Here is a 27,620-nt window from a genome sequence, read left to right as displayed (position 1 = left end):
ATAAAATGTTACCATTAGTTCTTAATGAAATTGATACGGTTTGACTTTGTATTAGTAAGCCTACTACTAACAATACATTGAAGTACTTTTACTGTGTATTTTTTGAGAAATACTCTGTCAAAGTCCCCTCCTGAGAACAAAATCAAGCCACTTCTTCTAAGTTTGATGAGGGAAAAAAATATTTTTTGGGTGATTTAATGGGTGATGTAACATTAATGACAGACATAATATGAGGTCCTTGGCACTCTAGAGGGGTCATTTTGTGATCATGGGGCATCACCCTTACAGCATCAGGACAATATCATATGGAGTCAGATACTGGAAGTGGGCTGGAGGCGTTAACTGGGACTGATGGAAGGATGAGGCTGATGAGACTGAAGAATCTGCGAGGAACGAACTAGCGGCAGAGGAATAATTATATATTAAAAGACAGCAGCATCATAAGAGGGCAACCATGTGACAGAGTGTGTTACTTTGCTGAAGGATATTTGTGACCAGCTATCCATTCCAGGCCAGACTCTAAAGACTTTCCAAGGTGTGGAAATGCTGCTGCCGGAGTACTGACTGGAAGTATTGCTGATATCATGTCTACCATCCTCTTAAAATACTCTGTCCAACAATATCAGTCTCAGGAAGAAATGTTTTTTAACGCTTATTAAAAGAAAAACATGCATTCTTGTACTCAGGAGGGGACATTGACAGAGGATTACTGGAAAAGTACACAATAAGTACTTCATAGTACTTGTGGGGGTAGTTTCAGTAGTACTGAGTCCAACAGGATCAATCTCACGAAGAACTAATGGCAACAAAAAAGAATTCCCTCATCAAACTTAGCAGAAGTGGCTTGATTTTGTTCACAGGAGGGGACTTTGACAGAGTATTTCTCAAAAAATACACAGTAAAAGTACTTCAATGTATTGTTAGTAGTAGGCTTACTAATACAAAGTCAAACCGTATCAATTTCATTAAGTAATGGTAATGGTAATGGTAACATTTTATTTTTATCATTCATCAAAGATAGCAAAAATCATGCATTATGTACTATGGAGGGGACTCTGACAGAGGATTACTCACAAAGTACACAGTAAAGTACTTCATTTTATTTCTGGTTGCAGTCAACTAGTACCAAGTCCAACAGTGTCAGTTTTATTAAGAACTTGTGGTAAAAAATATTTGTATCACTCATTGAATATAGCAGGAATAAAAATGAAAAGCAGCTGATTGACCGAGTGCAGAATCGCTGTATACAGGGGCGGACTGGGACAACAAATCAGCCCGGGACTCTCGACCGGCCCACTTCGGTACCGCCGGCCCACCTCGGTACCGCAAGTAAGCGGCCCACCTCGGTGGTGCCGCAAGTAAATACCGCGAGGGAATTGTCGACGGGGGGGGTGGGGGCCCACTTCAGTACCGGCCCATCGGGATTCGTCCCGAACGTCCCCTGGCTGTATATATAGTTTAAATCTCCTTAGTTACAATGTTGTCCATTTTAGACAAAGGCTTATTATATTTACAGCCCCTAATAACATTTATTTTCTGGGCTCAATATGTGTCTTGGCTGTTTTCGTTGTGATCGCTAAATTCACCTTGTTTATAATATTATCACTATAACACTCACTGACCCAGATCGCTGGATCGCGAGAAACACCTGTCATCAGACTGGCAAGGGCTGTTCCATGCTCTGCTCAACCTCCCGTCTTCCCAATCGACTCAGTAGCGCCCCCTGCTGCCGTGTAGCATGTGTGAGTGAGCATGTGTGACTGTGTATGAGCCAGCCACGGCGGAATATTACTGCCAAAAGTCACGTGACTCACTCACGTGACTTTTGGCAGTAATATTCCGCCGTGAGAAGAAAAAGTTTTGTACTTGTAAAAAAAAGTTTTGTAGTTGTAAAACAAAGTGTTGTAGTTGTAAAACAAATTTGTGCACTTGTAAAAAAAAGTTGTGTACTTGTAAAACCTAAGCTGAATTTGTCTCTGAAACATGATTTATTAGAAAAATGTTATGTGTTTGTTTGATAGATACGTTTTTTCTTTGCAAAACTAAATTCATTAGTTTGTAGATGGTGTTTTGTATTTGCAAACCACATTGTGTTTGTTAGTGAATCATAAGGCATTTGTAAAACCTGTTTAGTTTGTTTGTGGAGTTATGGCAGGAAATTAGCTCCATAAAAATGTCTCCACTGATCTGTGTTGTAAGTGTGATTTCTGTATGATTCCAATCGCTTTTTATAGTCAAAATCAGCAAATTTGCCGAGCTCCGCTACAACTACATGGGAGCGATGAGAAGTGAGGCAGGGACGAGCTCTGCCTCTCGTAAGCCCACAGTAACTTGCTGGAGCACGGGCACTAATTTAGCGGGCACTTATTTTGTGAGCGCGCTCAAGCCAGTTGCTGTGGGGTGAGGTGAGGCACAGATGAGCTCTGCCTCACCTCAGAATGCGTCACCCCACAGAAACTGGCTGGAAAGCGGGCCCTAAGCGCATGCCTGTTACCATCTCACTGGGTCACCAATGTAATGTTTGTAGATCCCTTTATTACATTTATCCTCGCCATCCATAGTCTCTAAATAACTTATTTCACGTATATATGATATTTAGGCTCGCTGGTCTCATCATACAACGCCAATGAAAAAAGCACCAGGGGAGGCAGCCATAACCTCTGCCGCACTGAAGGGAGCGCACGTGAGCCCACAGGTTCTTGTTGCTACTGTTATTCTACGCAGAGACGGTAGACGCAAACAACAAACTAGACTTTTGAAACTACAGGAAGATAAGGAGGACTTTTACAAAAAAGTAATAGAGATTGTTGTCCAGAAGGATAGCATGGACTTCTATTCATCTTCAAGTCAAGGTAAGACTACAATTGTAATGAAAATGGGATCTTACTAAGAAAGAACAATCCAATATTTAGATTTTGGGTATCCTTTTGTTGAACGGTCTGTTTAAAATGAATCGAAGCATCAGACTAAAAAAGCTTTTGAAAATAACCGAATATTTCGATTAAGGTCAAAATATAATATTTGTAAATCTGACTCAGTGAGTCAGTGCCTCACCAGCCATGAACCTCACCGCATGTCACTGCTCCCGACTGTACATTCTTCAGCTCCCCCCGTGCCACCGGCCGTGGTGGGGGCATAGCATCAGTGTTTAGAGCTAGCCTCCAATGCCGATTGCTTCACCCTGTATCTAGCTACGCTAGCTTTGAGTTGCAGCTCTTTGAGCTGAACCCGGCCTCGCCCGTGCTCTGCGCAGTCGTGTATCGTCCGCCAAAGTCCAATAAGGATTTCATCAATGACTTTTCTGACTTTCTGTCCGGGATCATGGTGAAATATGATCGTATTTTGATTTGCGGAGACTTTAATATCCATGTGTGTTGCGAGTCCAAACCTCTGGTTAGGGACTTTTTAAATCTCCTCGATTATTTCGGTCTCATTCAGTCCGTGGCTGGCCCAACACACGAAAAAGGACACACCTTAGATGTAGTATTATCGTTTGGACTGTCTATCTCTGTGGATGAAATCTGTGCAGCAACGCGTATCTCAGACCATTTACCGGTTCTGTTTACAACCTCGATCCCTTCCGCAGGAGTCGAATCACGTGTCCCTGCGCGTCGTCTGCGTTCGATTAACCCCTTGACTGCCTCACAGTTCTCTGATGTTTTTAATACTTCTCTGATCTGTAAATTAGATGTGAACTGTGCTCTTAGTGCGGATGAGCTTATCTCCATGTTTGATTCGACATGTACCCTAATACTGGATTCCGTTGCTCCTTTTACGCTTAGACGCACCAAAGCTCTCTCAGAGCCGTGGCTCAATGACTGTACTCGCGCTCTTAGACGCGCTTGCAGGCGTGCAGAGAGAAAATGGAAAAAGGATAAACTCCATGTCTCCTTAGAAATCCTTCGTGCTTGCCTTTCTGACTACCAGACGGCAGTCAAAGCAGCCAAAACAGAGCACATTTCTCTGCTAATCTCCAAAAACAGCCATAAACCTCAGGTTCTTTTTAATGTCCTCAACTCTATCATTAATCCCTGTGATGTTTCTTCTATTGTGCCATCGACTACTCTCTGTGATAAGTTTCTTACATTTTTTATTGAAAAAGTATCAGCTCTTAGGCTAGCCCACACTAGTGCTACCCCAGATCCTGCTCCTTTTCTGTGCCCTGCTGTCCTCGACCACTTTGAGCCTGTATCCCTCTCTTCTCTCTCGGATGTAGTCAAGCACCTGCGGCCGACAAACTGCACCTCAGACAGCATTCCCTCTCGCCTTCTCAGAGATGTTTTCGAATCAGTTGGAGCAAGTATTTTATTGCTTGTAAACACCTCTCTTGGCTCAGGATGTGTCCCAGCTGCCTTCAAACATGCCGTGGTGCAGCCACTACTTAAAAAGAAAAATCTCGACCCATCCATTCTCGCAAATCTTAGGCCCATCTCCAAGCTACCTTTTTTATCTAAAGCCCTGGAGCGAGTAGTCTACGCCCAGCTGCAGTCGTTCTTAACCACGCATGGAATCCATGAAAAGTTTCAGTCTGGCTTCAAACCTATGCACAGCACTGAAACAGCCCTTTTAAGAGTTTTTAATGATCTGCTCCTAGCCGCCGACTCAGGTAGCCCAGCTGTCTTGGTGCTGTTAGACCTGACAGCTGCCTTCGACACTGTGGACCATAGCATCCTGCTGTCACGGCTTGAACAGTCCGCTGGCATCACAGGCTCTGCCCTTGCATGGTTCAGGTCCTACCTGACAGACCGTAGCTTCTCAGTACAGCTAGGTGCCTTCTCCTCTGCCAAAGCCCCTCTTACCTGTGGGGTTCCCCAAGGCTCAATTCTGGGCCCCATCCTTTTTCTACTGTACATACTGCCCCTAGGTTCAATTCTAACTAAACACAATATCCCCTTCCATTGTTACGCCGATGATGTACAGATCTATCTGCCTCTCAAAGCAAATGTCAAACACTCACTACAGCAGTTGATGGACTGCTTAACAGAGATCAAATCCTGGCTGAGCCAAAACTTCCTCACCCTCAACGAGAGCAAGACTGAGGTCATCTTTTTTGGACCCCAACCTCCAACCTCTCCGGTTGATATTCTGGGCTCCCTCAATAAAAACATCCTCCCCTCTGTCATGAACCTTGGAGTGACCTTCAATAGTGCTTTTAAATTCGACAAGCAGGTCAGCACCGTAGTCAAGACCTGCTTTTTTTAAATAAGACTATTGACCAAGACCAAGTCGTATTTTCTTTTAAAGACCTAGAAAGGGTTATTAACGCCTTTGTAACCTCGAGACTGGATTACTGCAACGCTCTATACGTGGGTATGGACCAGGCATCAATTAGACGCCTGCAGCTAGTCCAAAACGCAGCTGCACGTCTTCTCACTGGCCACAAAAAGCGTGACCACATCACCCCAATTCTGGCCTCATTGCACTGGCTTCCAATTCGGTTCAGAATTGATTTTAAAATCCTTTTATTTGTTTTCAAAGCCCTAAATGGGCTGGCTCCGGCCTATATAGCTGAACTCCTCCATTGCTACACCCCAGCCAGAGCTTTAAGGTCTGCTGGCCCTAGGCTCTGGAACACTCTGCCCCTCCATGTGAGGTCGGCCCAGACCCTAGGGGTTTTTAAATCAACACTTAAAACTCACTTCTTCTCTCTGGCCTTCTAGCCTTTTCTTATCAAGCTCCACTTTCGTGGAATCAGCTTCCAGTTTTGTGTTCGGGCGGCCGACAGCCTATCCGTTTTTTAAGAGTACGCTTAAGACCTTCCTTTTTGATAAAGCTTATAGTTGATAAATAATCTAATAAGAGTGCATTGACGTAGACAGAGTTGGGTGTAACGCGTTACAAAGTGTAACGCGTTACAAAGTAACGCGTTTCGGTAACGGAGTAGTGTAACGCGTTACTTTTATAATTCAGTAATCACACTACAGTTACTAACATTGCCCCGACACGCGTTACTTCGTTACTTTTATAAAATCAGTCATAATCACACTGACAGACAAGAGGGGTTTCCGCCGCAGGTTTATATGTACGTAATCTGTGCGACTTGCGCGTCCACATCTCCACTTGCAGTACTGCATAACAGTCAGCGATAACTTTCGAGGGGCAGAGGTATGCCCATTATTTTGAGTTCGTCCGAAGAATAGACAGGAATGTGACGGTGAGGTGCAAACTGTGTCCAGGCCAGAAGCTGTTATCCACTGCTGCAAACACCACGTCAAACCTCAACAAACACCTGCAAAGAACACATGCTAATGAAGCTAATAGCTAAGGACCCCCGAACCCAGAGTGAGGATGTTGTGAGTGCGCCGCCGCCGACTCCGAAGCAGCACAAATTAGAATTTGGAGGACCGGTAACCAAAGCAGAGATGGACAGGCTTGTAGCATCCTTCATAGTAGAGGTAATGTTGCCCATTTTCACAGTGGAATCACCATCGCATCGTTCAGAGATATACTGCGCAAAATACAGATAGCAGGAGACAGAGGACAGCCATAGTCAGAGCTATCTGGATCAGTCTTATGCGACAATGGAAACTGAACTAAAGAGAACATTTGAAACTTTAGCAGTCTGCGTGATCTGCCTGCAGGGAGGGGCGGGCCGGCCCTGCGAGTAAAGTAACGAGTAAAGTAACGAGTTACTTTATGTAGAGAGTAACGAAGTAGTGTAATATATTACTTTTTTTAAAAGTAATATGTAATATGTAATATATTACTTTTTTTTAGTAACAACCCCATCTCTGGACGTAGACACGTTGTGCCTCTTCACCTACATTTTGTCTCTTTCACTTAAATCCTAAAAGCTTGGATCTTATATTTAAAACTAAGGTTATTACTACTACTCAGTCTTCTAAATCTATTCTCTCTCTACTTCTCATACTCTCTACTCCTGTAATCTATTCTTTCTATCCTCTCTTTATCCAAAACATGTCCCCTCTCTGACCTCTTGAGGTTCTATTAGAGGGTAACAGGTTGCAGAGACGTCTATTCAGGCCGGGAAGTGTTATGACCGTAGACACAGCGTACCTCCTTACCTCTCACCAATTCCAATTAAGGTTCCAGTGGGGACCTTGTTCCCTGCGTGTGCCTCTTCACCTCAGTTTCTTACTTCTTACTTGCTACCCTTTTCCCTCAACCTATCCTAAGGGAGTGCATACATGTTAGTTTAGCTGCTATAGGCTTAGACCAGGGGTCGGCAACCCCTGGCACGCGTGCCAGCATTGGCACGCGGCACCGTAGCCAGTGGCACACTAGGAATAAGTCGAATAAGTGTGCAAAATATTTAAATTGTATTTTCGGATCCTGAACGAGACCGCCGCCAGAGCGCGTCTCCCCGTTACCTGCAGAAGGAAGCCATGCACGCAACGCAGCCCCGCTCTCTTTAACTCCAGGTGACTTTCTGCCGCTTTCCTCCGTGGTGCAGTGCTGATCGTTTCACCACGGAAGAAAGCACTTCACAAATTGCAGTACCCATAAGGAGCTTTACAAATGTCGCAGTTTTTGCGTGGCTGTGTGTGTCTTTAGTTGAAAGCCCAGTGGCGATCTGCTCATCTCTCATTGAAATAATATGCTACAAAGGGGCGGACTGGCCATCTGTGTGTTGAACTTTCCTGTCGGCTCCCAGACCGTAGTCGAGGAGGGCAGAAGCAACGAGCTTCAGGTTCAATAACCCACTTTAGCTTAAATGACTGGAGAGAGGCGAGCTCTTCTTGAGAGGCCGTTGCATTTATTTAGCTGTTCTTCTGTTTCACAAAATACATCACAGACCTCTGTTTTTCTGCTGCCTCGTTTCACTTCCAGAAACATACTCACACGCACACGCCACACCCCTCTCTCTCTCTCTCTCTCTTAAAAGGGACAGCGATCTCATCTCACTCTGCATGACCCTAATATCATAACATGTGTGTTCTGGAGAATCACAGAACGGACGATCGTCCTTATTATTATGCCGTTTAAACCAATTATTTAAATGTGTGTGTTAAATTCGGTATCATGTAAGTTGCGCTGACAGGTCCACACACTGCTTCCCCGCAGCGAGGCCCCCCCCGCCCTCCTGTTGATAGATCACGAGCGTCAAGCTCCTCAACATCCTCAACCCCCCCCCCCCCCCCCCCCCCGTTGATAATTCTCGATCGTTGGCACGCTGATAATTTTTTTTTTTTTTAAATGGCACTTCATATCAAAAAGGTTGCCGACCCCTGGCTTAGACTGTCGGGGGACGCATTGCTTCTTCCTTCTGTCTGTCTGTACCTGCGTACTCTCATGTTCCGATTAACCCAGCTGCCCCCAAATTTATTTTCTTTTGTGTCTATATCTACGCCGGGATCCTGAGTCGTGGCTGATCCTGTTGCTGTGGTCCTGTGTCCTGGATCCTCTATCCTGAGTTCTGGATTGAGTCCTGGACTTCGAGTCGTGGCTGAACCTGTCACTGTGGTCCTGCCTGACTCTCATCATACTACTTCCCTGATGGCTCCCATAGGATTTTTGACATCCTCGTGGATTCATCTTGTTATTATAGACACATGCATTTCCAAACATTTGGTTGGTAAAATGTTATATCTCTTCGATTTACACACGGCATCTATTGCACGTCTGTCCGTCCTGGGAGAGGGATCCCCCCTCTGTTGCTCTCCCTGAGGTTTCTCCCATTTTCCCCTTTAAACTGTGGGGTTTTTCTCCGGAGGTCTTTCCTTGTACGATGTGAGGGTCTAAGGACAGAGGGTCTAAGGACAGAGGGTGTCGTTTTCTCATACTGATATTCTGTACAAACTGTGCTGTTGTATTTGTTGTAAAGTGTCTTTATTGTAAAGTATTTTATTATATGTACAGCACTTTGGCTCGACTAAAAATCGTTTTAAAAATGTGCTATATAAATAAAACTTGATTTGATTTGATTTGACAGCAGAGTAGTAAATAATTTTGAGTGTGACACCCCAGCACTGTTAGATGAAGAGCTGCAAACCTCCATATCCTCAGCCAGGTAACCAACCACCTTCATTTTGTCTGTTTACAGTGAGCAGCATACAATTACATCATAGTTGCTCAGGGAATGATGGAAAGAGACAAATGATTGGCCGGCATCTTTATTTAAACAACATTAGCTTGTAATGCTGTCCTCAGTATTCTGGGACCTGATGTGTGTATCAAACCACATTATTACCATTGACCTTTAGGACTTTAATAATGCACCTTAAGTCCATGAAGGACTCTTCTTAAACCAGTCAGGTTTCTACACGAGGGAGAGGCTTTAAACAAAAATCAGTACCTTAAAATGGTTTAAATGTGGATTATTATTGATATCTCCTCTGGTTGTGTACAAAGCAGCATCTGTGGATCTCAGCATGCAGTAGCAGTGACAACACATTTATAACAACCAATCAAAATTACTTGCATAAAATCTGCATTCCTTTAAAATTTGTTTTCCAGTCAAATTCTCTCAGTTTAGTCAGTTCTTCATTTAACAAAACGGCCTGTCAGCTGTTTCTGCTGCGGCTGGAGAAAGGAGAGGACGCTCCCACTGGAATGAATGGACCTGCAGAGGAACCAGCCTTCAGTGTGAGGATTGTTTTCATCACTATTACACTGTGATTTAGTGCAATACGAACAGAACGTTTCCATATGTTTCCTTAAAACTACAAGACAAAGACAAACCACACACTGAGATGTAGTCGATTTCTAAGGTTTTACCATTTTTACTCTTTGCACTCAATAATGAGCAGCTTATATTTCAGAGCTGCGTGTTGTATTTCAGAGCAGGCCTTGGCATGATGCTATGAACCGTGAGACCATGCAGGCACATCTCTGGCTTTGCTCGGCTATCGTTCTTTTTGGACAGTCGGGTTGCTGTGATGAGGTACAGTGAATTTATCACATCATTTCATTCACCATCTTCTTGCTATGAGCTTACAGAATACAATGTGCTTGATCATTGCAACATCTCTTCCCTTCACATGTTTGCAATGCAAAAACTGAAACATAATAATAGGTTCAACTTAATATTATTGCTTTCAACTAACCTAATACAGTTATGTGACATCTGTTGACATGTAATTAAAGTCAACGTTTCAGTTTGTTCAGTGTTCATGGTTACAGTTTTGGTTTCAGCAGTCTTACCTGGCTCCACTGACGTCTACTCCCACCATCAGCTGCCCGTTCAGTGACAGCAGTTCGTCTCTGAGCTTGATCCCCCCACAGCGGGCGGCTGGGCTCCTCTTCCTCACCTCTGTCACCCAGATGCAGCCCACATCCATGATGGGGCCCTGGTCCCTCCTCCTCCTCGGGCCCCCCTTCTTCCTTCCACCAGGGTCCCCAAAGATAGGGATGTTTCCAAAGCTGAGGCCAAACTCAGCACTGTCAAACTCATCTTTACTGAAGGCCACGGCCCGGACCTCGATGTCTAGCCCCTCCCTGCAGGAGGGGGGGCTGGGGGTCGGAGCTGTGTCACTCTCCATGAAGTTGAACTTAATGTACTCAACCAGCTTCTGAATGGCAGCCAGACACAGGGGCATGTCCTCCACGTTAACACTGTTAACACTGCTGCTGCTGCACACACTGTCCCCCTCCACATTCTGGCAGTCCTGGTCCCCCTGCAGGAGGAAGAGGAGGGACCAATGAGTGAATGAAAAGCCTTAAAGGACGTCACTGTCATTTGACACAAAATAAAATTATCATTTGTTTTAATATTCAGAAGCGCTGCATGGTGTCATGTTTTTATTTTTACTTGCATAATATTTAGTTCAGAGCACAGCAACTTGGGCGAGGAAAGTATTGTAACTGTAGGAATTATTATTATTCTTACAACAAATTCCATTTGGCCTTAGGCGCCCCAAAACCCAAGAAACTTGGCAAAAGATTCAGGTTTCGGGGTGGGAGTCTATGGGAGAGAAACTAACTCTGGAGGGAACACAGGGATTTTAGCCTTTGCAGACCATTTACATGCACTAAAACCTATAGAAGAGTACAAGGAAGGGAGAACCACAGAAAGCAGAATAGGGCCTCTTTAAATTATTTCCAGAAAGTATTTCAACACACTAACCTGATGACCATGTGACAGAGTAACTTGATTTGGACAGTAGTGGACTGTAACTCTCCTTCAGACACCCACACACCCATCAACCATGACACAGTGCCTGGGACCAGACAGCATTTGTCTACTATACAGGGTCCATTTTCCAAAATTAGATATCACGGACAATGAGACTTCCTGTTTACACTCCTGAGCTATACTTAGGAGAGGGTTTACTGATCTGGGGGCCTTAAAACACTTAGATATGGGCCCTTTCTCTAAAGAAAAGGTTGTAAGCTTTTGTAGAAGGTCTTTCATAAAAGTAAAACTATTAACCCTTGGAGACCAACATGTCTTTTTTAGTGGAGGACGGGGATGTTGAGGAGGAGAAAGCAGGTCAACAGTATATGCCACATAGAAGTGGAATATCACATCTGGAAGCTGGAAACCTGAAGATTAATTTCACATTATTGATTTTAAATCCTAATTAAAACACTGATGATTTGAGCAGATGTGTTCAACAACAAGAGTGTTATGCTGGAAGAATGACATAAGTGGATGACGAGCACTTTTTTTCTGGGAATACTGAGACACCTGCTGATTGACATTCTATTAGGAAAAGCTATTTATCATCTGAATGTCCTCAGTCCCTAGCTTGTGGTGGTCAACTTTCCTGAGTCTGTGATTAACCTAGAGCTTCCAACAGCCCATTGTATACAGCGAGGGGAAGTTTAAAAAAATGACTGCCACCATAATTAAATGGAAATTATAACATCAAACACATCATCACACATGAATTCAGATTTGGGCTCATAAAATCAAAAGAGTCTTAGCATTCCAGTCTCAGCAAATTCATGCAGTTCCAAGACTGACCCATTTCCCAAGATGGCGGCAGGCAGTTCTGGCGCAGTGGCAGCAATCTATCTCTGTATGATTGTCCTAAATCTCAAACCTCTGTGTAGCTACACCACTCATCTTGCCCCCATGGTAAAACAACATGTTGAGGATACATCATTATCTGCACCAGCAACATCGTTGAATATCAAGCACTTCGGCCATGGTCGGCATGTAATCTACAGTTCATTCATCTGGCACTCCTGGCAGACTCTCTCAAACAAAAAAAAGGGTCTAAAACGAAAAGAGGAGAATATTGGGCTATTGGCTCTGCTGTGTCTCTGAGCTCCACACGCCATCAGTCGGCTTCCGAAGAGGCTGGCTAGCTGAACAGCTAGCACCACCAGCGGGTCTCTGCAGCTGCCGACCTAGCAGCAGGACCTCTACCCACACCATCGGAGGACTACGGGTCCACGCCGAGGGCTGGTGGCCGAGCAGCTGAGATCCACACACCACCGGACACCACCGGACTGGCTTCAGAAGAGGCCGGCTAGCTGAAGAGCTAGCTCTGCCGGCGGATCTCTGTGGTCTCGCGCTGACGGCTGCTGGCCTAGCATCTGGACCAACATCCACACCATCGGAGGACTGCAGGACCGCGCCGATGGCTAGCAGCCTAGCGGCAGAGATCCATAAAACACCAGCTAGCTTTGTCTGCTCCACTGTCAACAACGGCACCGAGGTAAAGCCTAGAAATCCTGTATTTAAAAAACACTGTTGCACAAAAATGTTTCAAACAGTGAATCAAGCTAAAATAGTGTGGGATCATCGGTGCAAGTGTGACCCACACAAAGTGTAATCACAATTGTATGTGTATAATTAATATGATTTAATATGACCTGTTTAACAATGGACAGCAGGGGGCAGTAGATGGCAGGGTATCACTGCCGCAAAGGGGTTGGTTATTATTTACGCGTCTGCCGTAAAATGTCTGACGTGATGACGGAGCTGTCGTTAGCTTGCCATTCTGGCAAGACCCGCCAAACGAGCAGTAAAAGGCATTCTCTGCTCATCATTTCTCCTGTTCTACAGGTCAGTAATGTGTACAGATTGTCACAAATGTTATAAATCGCAATGTCTTAAGTTTGAAGTGATGTTTAGATGTTGTTTATTATGTTTAATGCCGCGTAGAAGACCACCTCGTGGTGTGTGTATGGGTAATGGCGGTCGCTATTTAGATGTAAGACCACCTCGTGGTGGCTGTGTGTATGTATAATGGCGGTTGCTATTTAGATGTAGTAGACTCACGCTCCCTGATGAAAGTGAATGCAAGTTAATTGTTTATAGCTCCTGTGCACTTTATTAGCTACCTATTTTCAGTGTTAATATTCCAAATGACAAGGTGTGTTCTGTATTATCGATAGCCTATGTGCAGTCGTTCTTTAATTATTGTAAATGCTTGTAAGATGCTAATGCTAGCACATTTTAGACTAATGCTAATAGTTATCCTGAAAAGGTACTTAACAGTACATTCTTATTTTTAGTCATGAAGGTAATGACATTTGGTTATAGACAAATGTGTTTATTTTGAATACTTCAAGCATGGTAAAAGTATATTTTGAAGACATGAACATATAAACATGTGTTTATATTGAGAGTAGGAAAAGGGCAAGAACAATTGTGTTTTGTTTTGTGCCAATTGTGAATAAATTCTGGCAAGACCCGCCAAACGAGCAGTAAAAGGCATTCTCTGCTCATCATTTCTCCTGTTCTACAGGAACATAATCTGTCATCGCGCCCTGCATAGTGGGGCCTGCTACACAAGCCGAAGGGACTATTCAGTGGACAATTACATTTCCGCAGCATCTGCAACAAACATGAACAGCTAGAACATCTCCTCCTTGAGTCCAATATTGACTGTTTGGGAATATCTGAATCTTGGCTAAAACAGTCGTCACCATCCACTCTTGTATCTATGTCAGGATATAATGTGTTTAGGAAGGACAGACTGAAGGGGAAAGGAGGGGGTGTGTTGCTTTATGTGAGGAATACCTTTACTTGTAGGGAGATTGCTCTTCCAGCTAATATTGAGTTTGATTGTGTTGGTGTGGAAATCACACTTTCTGAGGAAATGTCCCTCACCATGATTTGCCTGTATCGACAACCCACCGCTAAGGTGGATTTCTATGACCAGGTAAAACTCATGCTGAATTCCTGTGACTCCAACAAAGAGCTAATTATTTTAGGAGACTTTAACATAAACTGGAATGACAAACAAAATAGAAAGAGCTTAAAACGGATCACGGATAAACACAACTTAATACAACTAATGGATCAACCGACTAGAATAACCAAAACCTCCAAGACTATGATAGATGTATTATTTACAAACAAAGCTGACAGAATAGTTAAAACCTACAACTTCCTGACTGGTCTTTCTGACCATAATCTTGTTCTTTGGCTTGGCAACTGGAAGGTCACCAGTTCAAGTCCCGGCAAGACCAAGTGCTACCGAGGTGTCCCTGAGCAAGGCACCGTTCCCTACAATGCTCCCCGGGCAGATGGAGCTCATAGCCATGGAAGGCAACCCATCTAGGAGAAGGACACTCTGAACTAAAACCAGGACTGAGAGGAGTTGCGCCCCCCAGTCCTTAATCAGCATAGTAAAGCCAACCATGAAGAACAAAGTCATCCCAAAATCCTATATTACGGAGAACCGGGATGACTGGAAGCGACGATGGAGGGCTCGTCTGAGGACGACCTAGAGAGAAAAGTATGTGTTTTTTTTATAAATGTTTACATAGACTGGCCCCCCCTCCCTTGGGGAATTCATCCACAAAAAAGACACTGGACGCTGCACTAGGTCAGAAACCAGAGGAGACTGTGAGGTCCACCGTAGACGAACCACTTTCGGTCAAAATGTTCTCTCCATTAAAGGCAGCTCTTTGTAGAATAGCCTCCCAACTGAGTTACGGGATTGTCCCACTTTGAACAGTTTTAAAGGTCAACTCAAAGAATGGTTGAGAAACAAACAAACGTGCAATCACCGCTAGATGCACTTTAATACAGGGGCATCTCCTCTTGCACTTTATGTAGCCCTTTTATCTTCTCCTGCACTTGACATGTCGTAGCTGCTACATTGTACTGCCATGTGGTTAATGCTTGTATGCTGCTCATGCTCTTTCTGCATATCATGTATTTATTTTTGCTATGTATATAAATGTCATGTTCTTAAATGTTGTGTGTGAGGGACTACGGATGGAAACTAGCTCAAAGCTAAAATCCGGCATGTTTACATTTTAAAGCATTATTTGTTTTAAATGTTCATCAATGTGCACTGTCCCTCTTCAAATAAACGATTAAATGAAAATGAAATTAATAATAACAGATTTTTACTGAAAGATGTTTGTCCAGAGATGAACGAAATTAAATATAATATCTCTGTAAAGACAGACTTGTGGATATCCATGGAACCCATCTTCATTCATATATCTTGAGAGGAGAGGTCAGGGGACCCGTGTTAATATGGCCATGACAGTTTGTCCCTCGCCAAATGGAGCCAAACTTTGGTGCGTTATTAACCCTCCTTAATTAGTCAAAACCTTCATCACCTCCTCCCTCCCTAACTCTCTGGACCCCCTGCAGTTTGCCTACAGAGCAAACAGGTCCACAGACGACGCCATAGCCCTCACCATCCACACTGCCCTCTCACACCTGGACCAGAGGAACACATATGTGAGAATGCTGTTCATTGACTACAGTTCAGCTTTCAACACCATTGTGCCCTCCAAGCTGGCCATCAAGCTCAGAGACCTCGGGATCAACAGCGTCCTCTGTGACTGGATCCTGAACTTCCTTACGGGCAGACCCGAGGCAGTGCGGGTGGGAAACATCACATCCTCCACCCTGATCCTCAACACCGGAGCCCCTCAAGGCTGCGTGCTCAGCCCTCTCCTCTACTCCCTGTTCACACACGACTGCGTGTCCACACACAGCTCCAACACCATCGTGAAGTTTGCTGACGACACGACCGTCATCGGCCTGATCACCGACGGCGACGAGACGGCGTACAGAGAGGAGGTCGAAAACCTGACATCTTGGTGCCAGGATAACAACCTCCATCTCAACGTCAGCAAAACAAAGGAGCTGATTGTGGATTACAGGAAGCAGCAGAGAGAGGGACACGCCCCCATCGCCATCAATGGGACTACGTGGAGAGAGTCAGCAGCTTCAGGTTCCTCGGGGTCCACATCACTGAGGACCTGACATGGACTCTTCACACTAACACCATCACCAAGAAAGCTCGACAGCGGCTCTTCTTCCTCCGCAGGCTGAGGAGGTTCAACATGGACTCCAGGATACTCTGCAACTTCTACAGGTGCACCATAGAGAGGATCCTGACCTTCTACAGGTGCACCATAGAGAGGATCCTGACCTTCTACAGGTGCACCATAGAGAGCATCCTGACCTTCTACAGGTGCACCATAGAGAGCATCCTGACCTTCTACAGGTGCACCATAGAGAGCATCCTGACCTTCTACAGGTGCACCATAGAGAGCATCCTGACCTTCTACAGGTGCACCATAGAGAGCATCCTGACCTTCTACAGGTGCACCATAGAGAGCATCCCTGACCTTCTACAGGTGCACCATAGAGAGCATCCTGACCTTCTACAGGTGCACCATAGAGAGCATCCTGACCTTCTACAGGTGCACCATAGAGAGCATCCTGACCTTCTACAGGTGCACCATAGAGAGCATCCTGACCTTCTACAGGTGCACCATAGAGAGCATCCTGACCTTCTACAGGTGCACCATAGAGAGCATCCTGACCTTCTACAGGTGCACCATAGAGAGCATCCTGACCTTCTACAGGTGCACCATAGAGAGGATCCTGACCTTCTACAGGTGCACCATAGAGAGGATCCTGACCTTCTACAGGTGCACCATAGAGAGCATCCTGACCTTCTACAGGTGCACCATAGAGAGCATCCTGACCTTCTACAGGTGCACCATAGAGAGCATCCTGACCTTCTACAGGTGCACCATAGAGAGCATCCTGACCTTCTACAGGTGCACCATAGAGAGTATCCTGACCTTCTACAGGTGCACCATAGAGAGCATCCTGACCTTCTACAGGTGCACCATAGAGAGTATCCTGACTGGCTGCATCACGGCCTGGTACGGCAGCTGCACCGCCCTCAATCGTAAGGCTTTACAGAGGGTGGTGAAAACTGCACAGAACATCACCAGGACGGAGCTGCCATCCATGGAGGACCTTTACTCCCAGCGGCTCAGGAAGAAATCCCTCCGGATTATAAAAGACCCCCATCACTCCAGCCACAAACTGTTCTGTCTGCTGCCGTCTGGCAGGCGCTACTGCAGCATCCGGACTAAAACCACCAGACTCAGAGACAGTTTCATCCCACAGGCAATAAGACTGTTAAACACCTGAGCTCTGCTAAGTGCCCCGATAAACATTCCTGTTATCATCTTGCAATCTACTTATTTTTATAAATAGTTATCACCGCAATAAACCATAATTAATTTTGTCTTAATGTACATTATTTAATTTCATATTCTGTTCTTGTACATATCATATTCTATGTACATGTATATAGGCTTTTTGCACAATTTTTTACTTTGTATTTTTGTATTTTATTATATATGTTGCATTGTTGGAGGAGCTCAGGTCAGAAGAATATCATTGCCATGTCTACACTGTAGCTATGTGCATATGACAATAAAAACCTTTGAATCTTTGAATCCTGCAGACAAATTGGCCTGACCTGGTTGGTGCTCATGGATTGCTTCTGTTTACTGTCCGAGACCACCAACCCAGAAGCAGGTATATACCGTTCTGTGAAAGTAGCCTTAATGGAAACTAAAAAGAAAATTCAGGCAGTAGGTTTACCTATAATAAATTGAACTTTATTGATAAATTGTAATCCTGCAAGTAATCATAGTTTTTTTTTTTAATGTAACAGTAATCTGTATTTTTGTATGTAACTGTAAGGGAATAAAGTTACCTTTTTTTGGTATCCTGATTAGGTTATCCTGTTACATGTAATCTGTTACTCCCCAAGCCCGGTTATAGTGGCAGAAATCTGCAGTTGTGAAGTTGAATTGGATATTCCATATACAAATAAAGTACCTTGTAGCTAGAATTGTCTTGGTTCAGGTTGCAGTCCTGCTGTGGTCGAGTGTTCTGAGCCCCCTGCCAGTTCTCCAGCAGTGGGAGGATGCTGAGGGCGTTGTCCTGAGTGAGGGGCATCCTGGCATCCTGGGCCTGCTGGGGGTCTCTCACCGACACACACTGGGACGCTTCAAAGAGTGAGAGCTGGCACAGGGGCCAGTGTGGGCCGACAGCCCCAAATCCATCTCTGAAAGAGAGAAACTGGACTAACTCTACTCACAGATTTCCAGATGAGCCAGGGTGGAAACTATGGGATTACTGGCAGGACATGTCAGCTGTGGCGTCTGCCGCATCAGGCCATTTCCTGAAGAGAAAACAGTACCATGTCACATTAATGCAGTAACAAATGTTAAAAACTGTCAAACGAGATGAATTAAAATACGTTTTATTTTGTTCTATTTGTTACCATGCCAATCTTTGGTCTTTCTTATTTAGTATTTTACTTTAACATCTACAATGTTAGTGAATAATCCATATTCACAGTATTTGTAATACTATGTGAACTCGGCAAGGTTGAGTACTGACCTGTGTACATACAGTCAGAGCTTTATTTATTGACCAAAGATGTTATTCTGATCATGGCATTATTTCCCAGCAGACAGAATGAAGATTACTGAGCGATTCCTCAACAGCACACCAAATAATACTGACATCGTTTCTACTGTAAATCTGTTGGCATGTTGGAAACACACATATTGAAAACAGTTTATAGAGTTCCATGAAAAGTCAAACGTGTCCCTCTCCCGGTGTCTCCATCCGCGACACCAGACAACTGGGGCAAACAGCTGCATGCCAATTTAACCACTTTGGGCAAATGACTGACTGGAACTCCACAGTTTTATAACAATAGAGGGAGATCTGTGTCTGTGATCAGCAACGTGTTGTCATAGAGATTGTTTAGGGTGCAATTTTAAAATAGAGTTCTCAGAAACAAAAATAATGTTACTATGGTGCATTATACACTGAAAAAACAGAAACGTTTACTTAAATTAAATGTATTATGTAAACAGATTTCACATAAATAGGTTAGTAGAAAGCAAACATATTAGGTAATATAAGGTTCAACGTAATATTATTGCTCTCAACTAACCTACTACAGTTATGTGACATTTGTTGACATAATACATGTGATTAAAGTCACATTTCAGTTTTATCATTGTAGATATTACAGGGTTCCTACACCCTTTTAAATTAAAATGTGCAAAATACATTTAACTTCATGTATGATCATAAAATTACTGACAGATTATATTTTTATTCAACATTTTTGAGTGTCATTCTGCGTCCTGAGCATTGTCTGAACACTAGAGGGAAAATAACCAACAGATACAGAACAAAGCAATCGTAATAAGGAAAAAACATTACTGCTAACTTTATATTACTCAGCATGATTTAGTCCCATTACATTTCATTTCCCATCAACAGGTTCACTGAAGAAAGTTGTCTATGAAGGGTTATAATGTCTGTTCTCCCTCTAACTGACAAATAAAGGCCTAAATTAGTATAGCACATTCAAAACTGATATTGTGCAAACAAGAAATAAATAGTTGTAATGTACTTGATGTTGGCTACTTGATGTTGTAGAATTAATCAAATAACAGGTAATTTAATGCCAATGAATGATTCACATAGAGTATAATTATGTGAGCCATTAATTCAGTATGCATATTAAAGAGGCCTGGTTATGCTTTAGGGGTTTCCCTCTCCTCTAGTGTGTCCTATAGGTGTTTGTGCATGTAACTGGTCTGCAAAGGCTAAAATATGTGCTGTGTTCCCTCCAGAGAGAGTATCTCAAGCTCCCTCTGGAGGGAACCCCCCGGCCTGAAACGCCTGACTATTTTGACTATTTTGTTCATTTCTGTAACATAGAGACATCATTATGTAACATTCATGCTTGCATTAGCTAGTGCTCCATCACATTGTACGTGATAGGTGGGGCAGGACATCTTTAAGTGGTTGACCAATCAAAACAAAGTCTACAGCTAACCAATCAGAGCAGACTGCGCTCTGGTTTCAGACAGAGGCTGAAAAGAGGTGCTGCAGCACAGGCAGTATGAGAAAAAGAAAGAGAACATGTCACAGAGACACTACATACTGATATACACCTGAAACTGTGCATAATATGGCGCCCTTAACACACAATATATGTGACCATTTCTATTGAGTTAAAAACAACAATTCATGCATAATCAGCAGTTAAATGTGACTGAATGCCTATTGCGTTGGCTTGCTTTTTGAAAATGTATTAGCACTGGATTAGAGTCATGTTGTCTATCCACTTACACCAAAACTAAAAAGTTGCTGGTCTTGCACCACTTTCCCACACTGCAATACATTTAAACCAACAAGGCTTGAGGATGGGCATATATAAACGTATGAACTTTAATAACTGATGTTAACTTTGTTGTGAAAAGGTCTAAAGCACACTAAACCAGCAGAGTCTTTCAGGGGCCCCGCTCACAGTAAAGGGCTCCTATGAGAAGTGAGGAATCTAGGTTGACCCTTCATCTGCACGCTTAACTACAGACAGAGTGCAGCCACATCTGTGGCAGATATAGACAAAAATGCAGGCTACCACCAGACCACACTTTAATGACTATGCAGAGCTTGGGCTTCAAATAAACGGTTGGGCTTTGTGGTACCATCTGCCTCTACTATTCCTGTACTCTGCAACCAGAGCAAGCTGGGCCTGCCCTGCTCTGGCCCGAGCTGAACCAGCAACTGGAATAGGAGGTGCAGGTTTACAAGGAAGTATTCCAGGTGGGGGTAAAGTACAACCTCCTGCAGATATAGCTTGTGGTAAAATGATCAAATGAAAAATAAAAGTCAGTTACAATCACAATAAAGATGACTGAAGGGAGGAGTCTGAGAGATGAATAAAAGCTTTTTATGGGTTAAACACAATTCTTCCAGGGCACCTCCTCCTGTTTGCCGGGAACATAATCAATATTTCTCTTGTTCTTTTTAAATTATTGCTGATCTTTTTTGTACCTTACCTAGAGTTTGTTTTCCAGACAACTCGAAACACGAACATTTCACATTTCCTACTCAAAAAAAGTACAATTGAATGCTACTTAAAGACAGAGTGCCTACTTGTAAACTCGGGGAAAATCAATCTAACTGAACAACATGAAGTAGCAGCTGACGCCACAAAACAACGGCAGCACTCATGGAAGCCACATTTTAAATTGTAAACCGTCAACTAAAAGATAACATCAGTAGTTGTCTATATTTGTTTGTCTATGGCAGTGGTTCTCAAACTTTTTCTGTCAGGCCCCCCCTTTGGAGAAAAGAAAAAAGTCGGGCCCCCCCAACACAAATAGTCACGTAATGGGCCATGTTAACATTTATTAAAATACTTCAATATGAACGTGAGCATTCCTTTGCTAGAATAGTGATAATAAAACAATGCTCCATAAGTCTGTGTGGTCAAAAAAATAAATACATAATACAATTGTGCAATCCCTTTGCTAGAACAATAAGTTATAATACTTTGCCACTTTGCAATCTCTGCAAAAAAATGAAAAGAAAGAAAATGCTGATATTTGGCAAAAAAGTGTGTCTTCTTATCACAGCATTAGTGGCTGCAATGAGCCTGTGTTGCACTGCACATTTCTTCAAAACGGGGTTGCAGGCTCAGTGGCGGCGCCAGAGATTTCTTTTGGGGGTGCTGTGCTTGACGTTTCATAGAGGGTGCTCAAACATTTAGGGTTTCCCATTAATGTACCGGGCGCTACAGTGGAATGTTCTACTGCAACAATCCCCACGCAAATACACAGTGTGACTGTTACAATGAAGGCTCGATAATCAGCTCACGGCATATAGGTGTAAGCAGGGGTAAAGTGCTATTTTTATAAGTGGGGAGCGGACCTAACATCCTCTAGGGGGTCCAGGGGCATGCTCCCCAGGGACGATTTTTATTTTAATATTGAAGTTAAAAGCATCAATCTGGTGAACTTTGAGAGCAACATGAAGAGATCTATGGATACCTCTCTCAACATCCATATGAAACAGACCTGTAAACAGATTTACTTTTTCTTTATGGATATTTTACAAATCACTCCCCTTTCAGACTTTATTCTTTTTTTACTGTCATATAGTATTTCATACCTGTTTTTCATTTATTCTCTTATTTTTTTATAACTATAATGATCATATAAACGCGTGCCTCGGAAATAATTGTTTACATTAATCGTGACCAAAACGTTTGAGACCCGGCCACTAGCTCGCTAGCACCAGAAGCTAACAACAACGATCTCCAGTACCGGTGCTCTCTCTCTCTCTTTCTCGCGCATGCACACAAAATGGCTCGTTCCACACACACACAGAGCCGAGCTTGAATGAAACACAGAGACCCAGACGTACTTGTACTGTATCATATTATTTTCAAATCAATAATTTTTCAAATTATGATTTCTTTCTTTTTTTTCAAAACCATTTTTCCTCCTGGTCTCACGCGCCCCCCCCCTGTCATGCCTCTGCGCCCCCCAGGGAGGGCGCGCCCCCCACTTTGAGAAACACTGGTCTATGGCAACATCGGGTATGGAAAGTGAAGCCAATGCCCTAAACCTGCTATGACAAATGACCCTACCCCGTGCAGTTGAAACTGATATTGCAATTTCTAAGTCTTCTGCACCACAGCATGATGATCATTTAGTAAATCATGGTCCCATTTCGGGAAAAAAATAGACAATAAAGCAGAGTATGATTAAGGGAGGGGATGCCTTTTTATTTTGTTTTTTTGTGTTCAGTTGTACTTAACTCTACCCTATACTTCTAGGTACAACAAAACAAGGAGGTGACTGCCTGAAAAACAAATCTGTCATATGCAAGATGAGCTCCAGTTAAAAAGCCAAAAAGGCTTAACCAAAACATAGCGTAGTTAATGGGAAGTCCATGTATCTTTATGCAACAGTTCATGCAATATGTTTTTCATCAACATTTCATTATACTGTGCCCTTAATTGAGAAGTTCAGCTGTGTTTACCTACCAGCCACATTTACAAGGATATCTATGACAACATAAGTCAAAATTGGCTCATCTTACCCCACTCTCCCCTATAGAGAGACACGAAGAAAATAGAACACTATTATATAAAATAATTTAATTGTAACAAGTACACATTCAAGTTGATAGGTAGCAGCAGTATTTATAAGATAAAATAAGTGTAGCACTGTAGAATGAAGTGTGGTATATAACAGTAGTAAAATGATTATTGCACATAGTAACGTAAAGATCCCTGTTCAATAATGGATGGACTAACTAGGAGTAGTATTAGCAGAAGATATTGCACATAAGTGTTGCTGTACAACAGTGGTTTCAGTATTCACAGATCTTGCCTCTGTTGGGGCTAAATGTAAACCTGGATCCACTCAGAAAATGCATTCGATGCATTTTGGCCACCAGAAACGATCTACCGTTGTCCAATTTAGCAGTTTAGTTACAGCAATTGTGTTATCTAACGATCACCCATCCATCAGATAACACAAACCCATGGATGACTCTTCTCAGGCTCTAACACGGCTGTCTTACCCATACTCTCTGTCAGTAAGTGATGTCTTCTATGCCACTGTATGTGTAGACATCTTCCCATTGTAGGAAGAGAGATGGATACTTTCAGTGTAATTTAGCTGTCATCATCACAGGAGACAGACCCTGAAGACGGTGTTATCACATCGTGTTGTAGTTACACACGAAAGGAGCAAAGCTTACATAGACGTCTGTCCGTCTGTCCGTCTGTCTATGATTCAGCACCCCCTGTGCTCTCTGTTCCCAATTAACAAGGCCCCATGCAGGGGACACTATTTCGCCCTTACAATAGTAACGTAGGCCTACAATTTGTTGTCAACACCCGTAGATGCAGGATTTACAATATCAGGCTACAGGATAATCATAACCTATAAGGCAATATCAAAACCTGTAGGCCTAGATATGTATACATACATTACAGTGACAGGCTACAGACTATTATCCCAACTTTCAGGACAAAAACAATCTATTGTACAGGATTAACACAACATTATAGCTACAAATACTTCCCCAGATATACTCCCGCCAAGTGTTAACGGACAAACTGTTCTCAAGATTGCGCAAATAAGCCAAATATACTCAAAGTATTCTAATTTATTACATTTCTTTGTGCATGCTATTTCTGAACATTTAAAATAAATTATACTTTAAGAAGTGGTGAGGAAGTGTTACAATTCACAACTACAATAAATGCAGGAGACAGGAGTAGGCAAGACGTTTAGCAGCAAGGATACAGAGCTCAGAGTTGTTGACTGAATGAGTTCCAAATATTGGCCACCTACTGTGAGATATAAGTCGTGGGCAAACATGATTTAAGGGTTGGATGGAGAATATTAGTATACATTGATTTATGTAATGCTCTGGAACAAATGTGATCAGATTCAGGCTGTCCCTAAACGTCCAAAGCACTTAACCTGTGCTCCACACACTGACTATAAAAGAAACCAATATGAATTAGTCTGTTGTAAAAATTAAGAGACCACTCCAAATGTTTCAATCTCTACATGTATGGCAGCCATTCCATTCCATTGTCTGTGGAATTCCAACACAGAAAAATGTTGTCAGTAGTTTATGGAATAACATTCAAAAAATAGCATTTTACTCAAACACAAACCTATAAGTAGTAAAACCAGAGAAACTGATAATGCTGTATACATTTGCTTTGACATAACAGTAATTATACCTCACATCTTCAAAATGTACTTTGACAAGCAAAATATGGTTTATAGTGAAAAAAACACATTTACTACTTGTGCTTCACTCCATCACAACCAAATATAAATGATGGGTGCTTACAAATGTGCACAGTTCCATAGGATCTGGTCAACTTACCCACTGGCTCAACTTACCCCAGTCTCCCCTACTTTGCTGTCACAATGTAAATGTCCCCTTTGGTGGACGAGTAAAGGAATTCTGTTTCTGATTAAATAGCATCTAGATTGATATGACATATTTAAAATCACAGAATGTGTGTAAATGAGGCCATTTCCTACAGGCTTTAAATTGTAATCTTCAGACAGACACGCAGAAGCAGAATCAGTTCAACTGTTGACACACATCAGTTAAATAACAATCGTATTAACATGACATTTCCAGTAACGACCTAAATCCCTCTAAAAGGAGCCCTTCCCCCCTCTGGACATAATCTCTGCTCACTTGTAACATAATTAAAGACTACAGTCTACATTGATACAGATTTACAGTAGGACTCGTCCACTGTCCCTTCAAATCCCTGATAGAGTTATCCATCTGAAACAGCTTATCCTTTACAGGGTCGTGGGGAGCTGGAGACAATCACAGCTGACATGAGGCGGGGTACACCCAGGACGGGTCACCTGGCAACCACAGCGCTGAAACATAAAGACGGACACTCCTACATTCATAGGATTAATAGTCTTCTTACTGTGCATGTCTTTTGACTGTGGGAGAAGGACGGAGCCCCCAGAGATACTCCGACAGCCAGCGGGTTCAACCCCAATAAGTACTCAGACCCTTTACTTCAGTAAAAGTAGTAGTGGTATGGTCTTGAAATACTCCATTACAAGTAGAAGCCGCAAATTCAAAATGTTACTAAAAAAGTACTTTGAGTTAATTAAAGGTGGGGTAGGTAATTTTGGAGAAACCAGCTCGAGTGCGCTAGAATTTGAAAATACACAACCGGAAAAAATCAGCCACTTCCTTACAGAGCCCCTCCTCCAACACACACGAACGCGCACATGACCAATGAGGGCACGAGATAAGTTTGTGCACAGATGGAAGGCTGACAGGCAGGTAGGCCATCCAGTTATTTTAGCCAGGCCGGCTAAAATGATTGGTCGTGCTTTTTACAGTACTACGGGTTCCACAGATGACATTTTTGTATGGATTTTTTGTCAAAGCACTTAAGATATTCATTGCTATCGGGATGTTAAGAGCATTCCATGGAATATAACAAAAAGTGTATCTTGAGCCGGTTTCTCAAACTTACCTACCCCACCTTGTAGATGTTTTTAAAATACTGGGTTGTATTTTTGTATATTGGTAGTGTAAGCAAATCACAAGTTGTTATAAGAAAAAAGTAACAAACTATGAATGTTAAATTAATGTAGTGGAGTAAAAAGTGCTACTGTATATTTGCCTCAGAAATGTTGTAGAGTAGAAGTTAAAGTAGCAACAAATTGGAATACTGAAGTAAAGTCACAAATATGTAAAAATAGTACTGAAGTATGGTACTTAAGTACATTTACTTTGTTTCTTTCCCCGACTGTCAGACCCTGAACCCTCTCGTTGTAATGAGACAGTGAGGGCTCCTGCACCATTGCGCCATTCTGTTTTGGCAAATTATTTAGGTCTGATAAAAATGACGACTATATATTTGGCCAGTAAAGACAGAGTTTGATAATGTCTATCTTACAGGATTGTAAAGTAGTGATAGTAGAGACATGTTATGGTTAGCATGAAGACAATGATGTGACATAGGCTACAGGCAAAACATACTGTAGAGTTAATGACCATTTTAGAGTTCAAGTAACATTTTCGTTCCTTTATCTGATTCAAATTGGCCCAATATGGCTGGATGAAATTGGCAATAAAGACTTTCATTGACATGGACATTTATAAAAAAATGACGGAAGCACTGAAACCTCCTCTCAAATCTCAGCGCACATCAGAGAGGTTCTACACCACGCAGCCTGCATGGGATTTATGCCTGTTAATGGAACACAAAGAATACATTCAGAACAAAGTGGGCACACATTGTTCAGGCTAACGGAGAGGCTAGCCATCACTGAAATAAGAGATACATCATGAAAAGCAGGAATAGATAACTCTATCTGTATGATTGTGCTAGAAACCAAGTCATGATGAAGTCATCAAACACATTCAGTACCATACAGTTCTGAATGCTTGATATCCCGGTCAACTTTCCCACAAAACATTATACTTAGATATGCATTAGACTTGAGTATGCTGAAATAAGATTAAAGATGTGGCTGGATGACCTGTAGAAGCCACAACTGCTCATTTCACCAAGTGAAAGGTTGTTTTTATTCCATGCCTAGAACTGAAAACAAATATACGTTAAGGTAGTGCTAATACAGGCGGCTAACTAGCTAGCTAAGCTTAAGTTAAAACTAGCCAATGTCACCAACGTGTTACCCCTGTAATTATGTTGTGATGTCCTTTTGTTTTCTGTTGTTTTTATGTGTAACCAATGTACCGCAGGTCTCCCTTGAAAAAGAGATCGTTGATCTCAATGGGATTTTTTAACCTGGTTAAATAAAGGCTACAAACAAACAAACGTCAGTTAGGATTGCTTATTATTTCCGTGGTACGGTTAAAAGCTCTGGAAACGGAAAGATAAGTTGGTCATTGACATATTATTCAGCAAAAAAAGACCAAGGCAAACTTTACTCAAACCTGCTATTTAAAAGAAGCCACGTTTGAGAAATTCAAAAGATAGCATAATGTCTAAATTAATGGCAACTTGTAGTTGGAAACTTTTTACATTTTTAAACCTTTCAATGTGAGTTCAATTAAGCATGCATGATAGGCACTAAATGATTTAGATCAGCGGTTTTCAAAGTGTGAG

General features: G+C 42.6%; 1 protein-coding gene across 1 annotated transcript in view; it reads right to left on the bottom strand.

Moving 5' to 3' along the window:
* Nucleotides 1-27,620, bottom strand: part of pdzd2 (PDZ domain containing 2) — a 111,394-nt gene that overhangs the window by 57,915 nt on the left and 25,859 nt on the right. The window contains 2 exon segments of the mRNA XM_034118627.1: nucleotides 10,105-10,577; nucleotides 17,981-18,326. Coding sequence (XP_033974518.1) covers nucleotides 10,105-10,577; nucleotides 17,981-18,100 — 593 coding nt within the window. The 5' untranslated portion in view covers nucleotides 18,101-18,326.

The sequence above is a fragment of the Trematomus bernacchii genome, unplaced genomic scaffold (genome assembly GCF_902827165.1).
Source record: "Trematomus bernacchii unplaced genomic scaffold, fTreBer1.1, whole genome shotgun sequence".
NCBI lineage: Eukaryota > Metazoa > Chordata > Actinopteri > Perciformes > Nototheniidae > Trematomus > Trematomus bernacchii.
The sequence above is the reverse complement of the archived record's forward strand: the minus strand, read 5'-3'. Positions and strand labels throughout refer to the sequence as shown.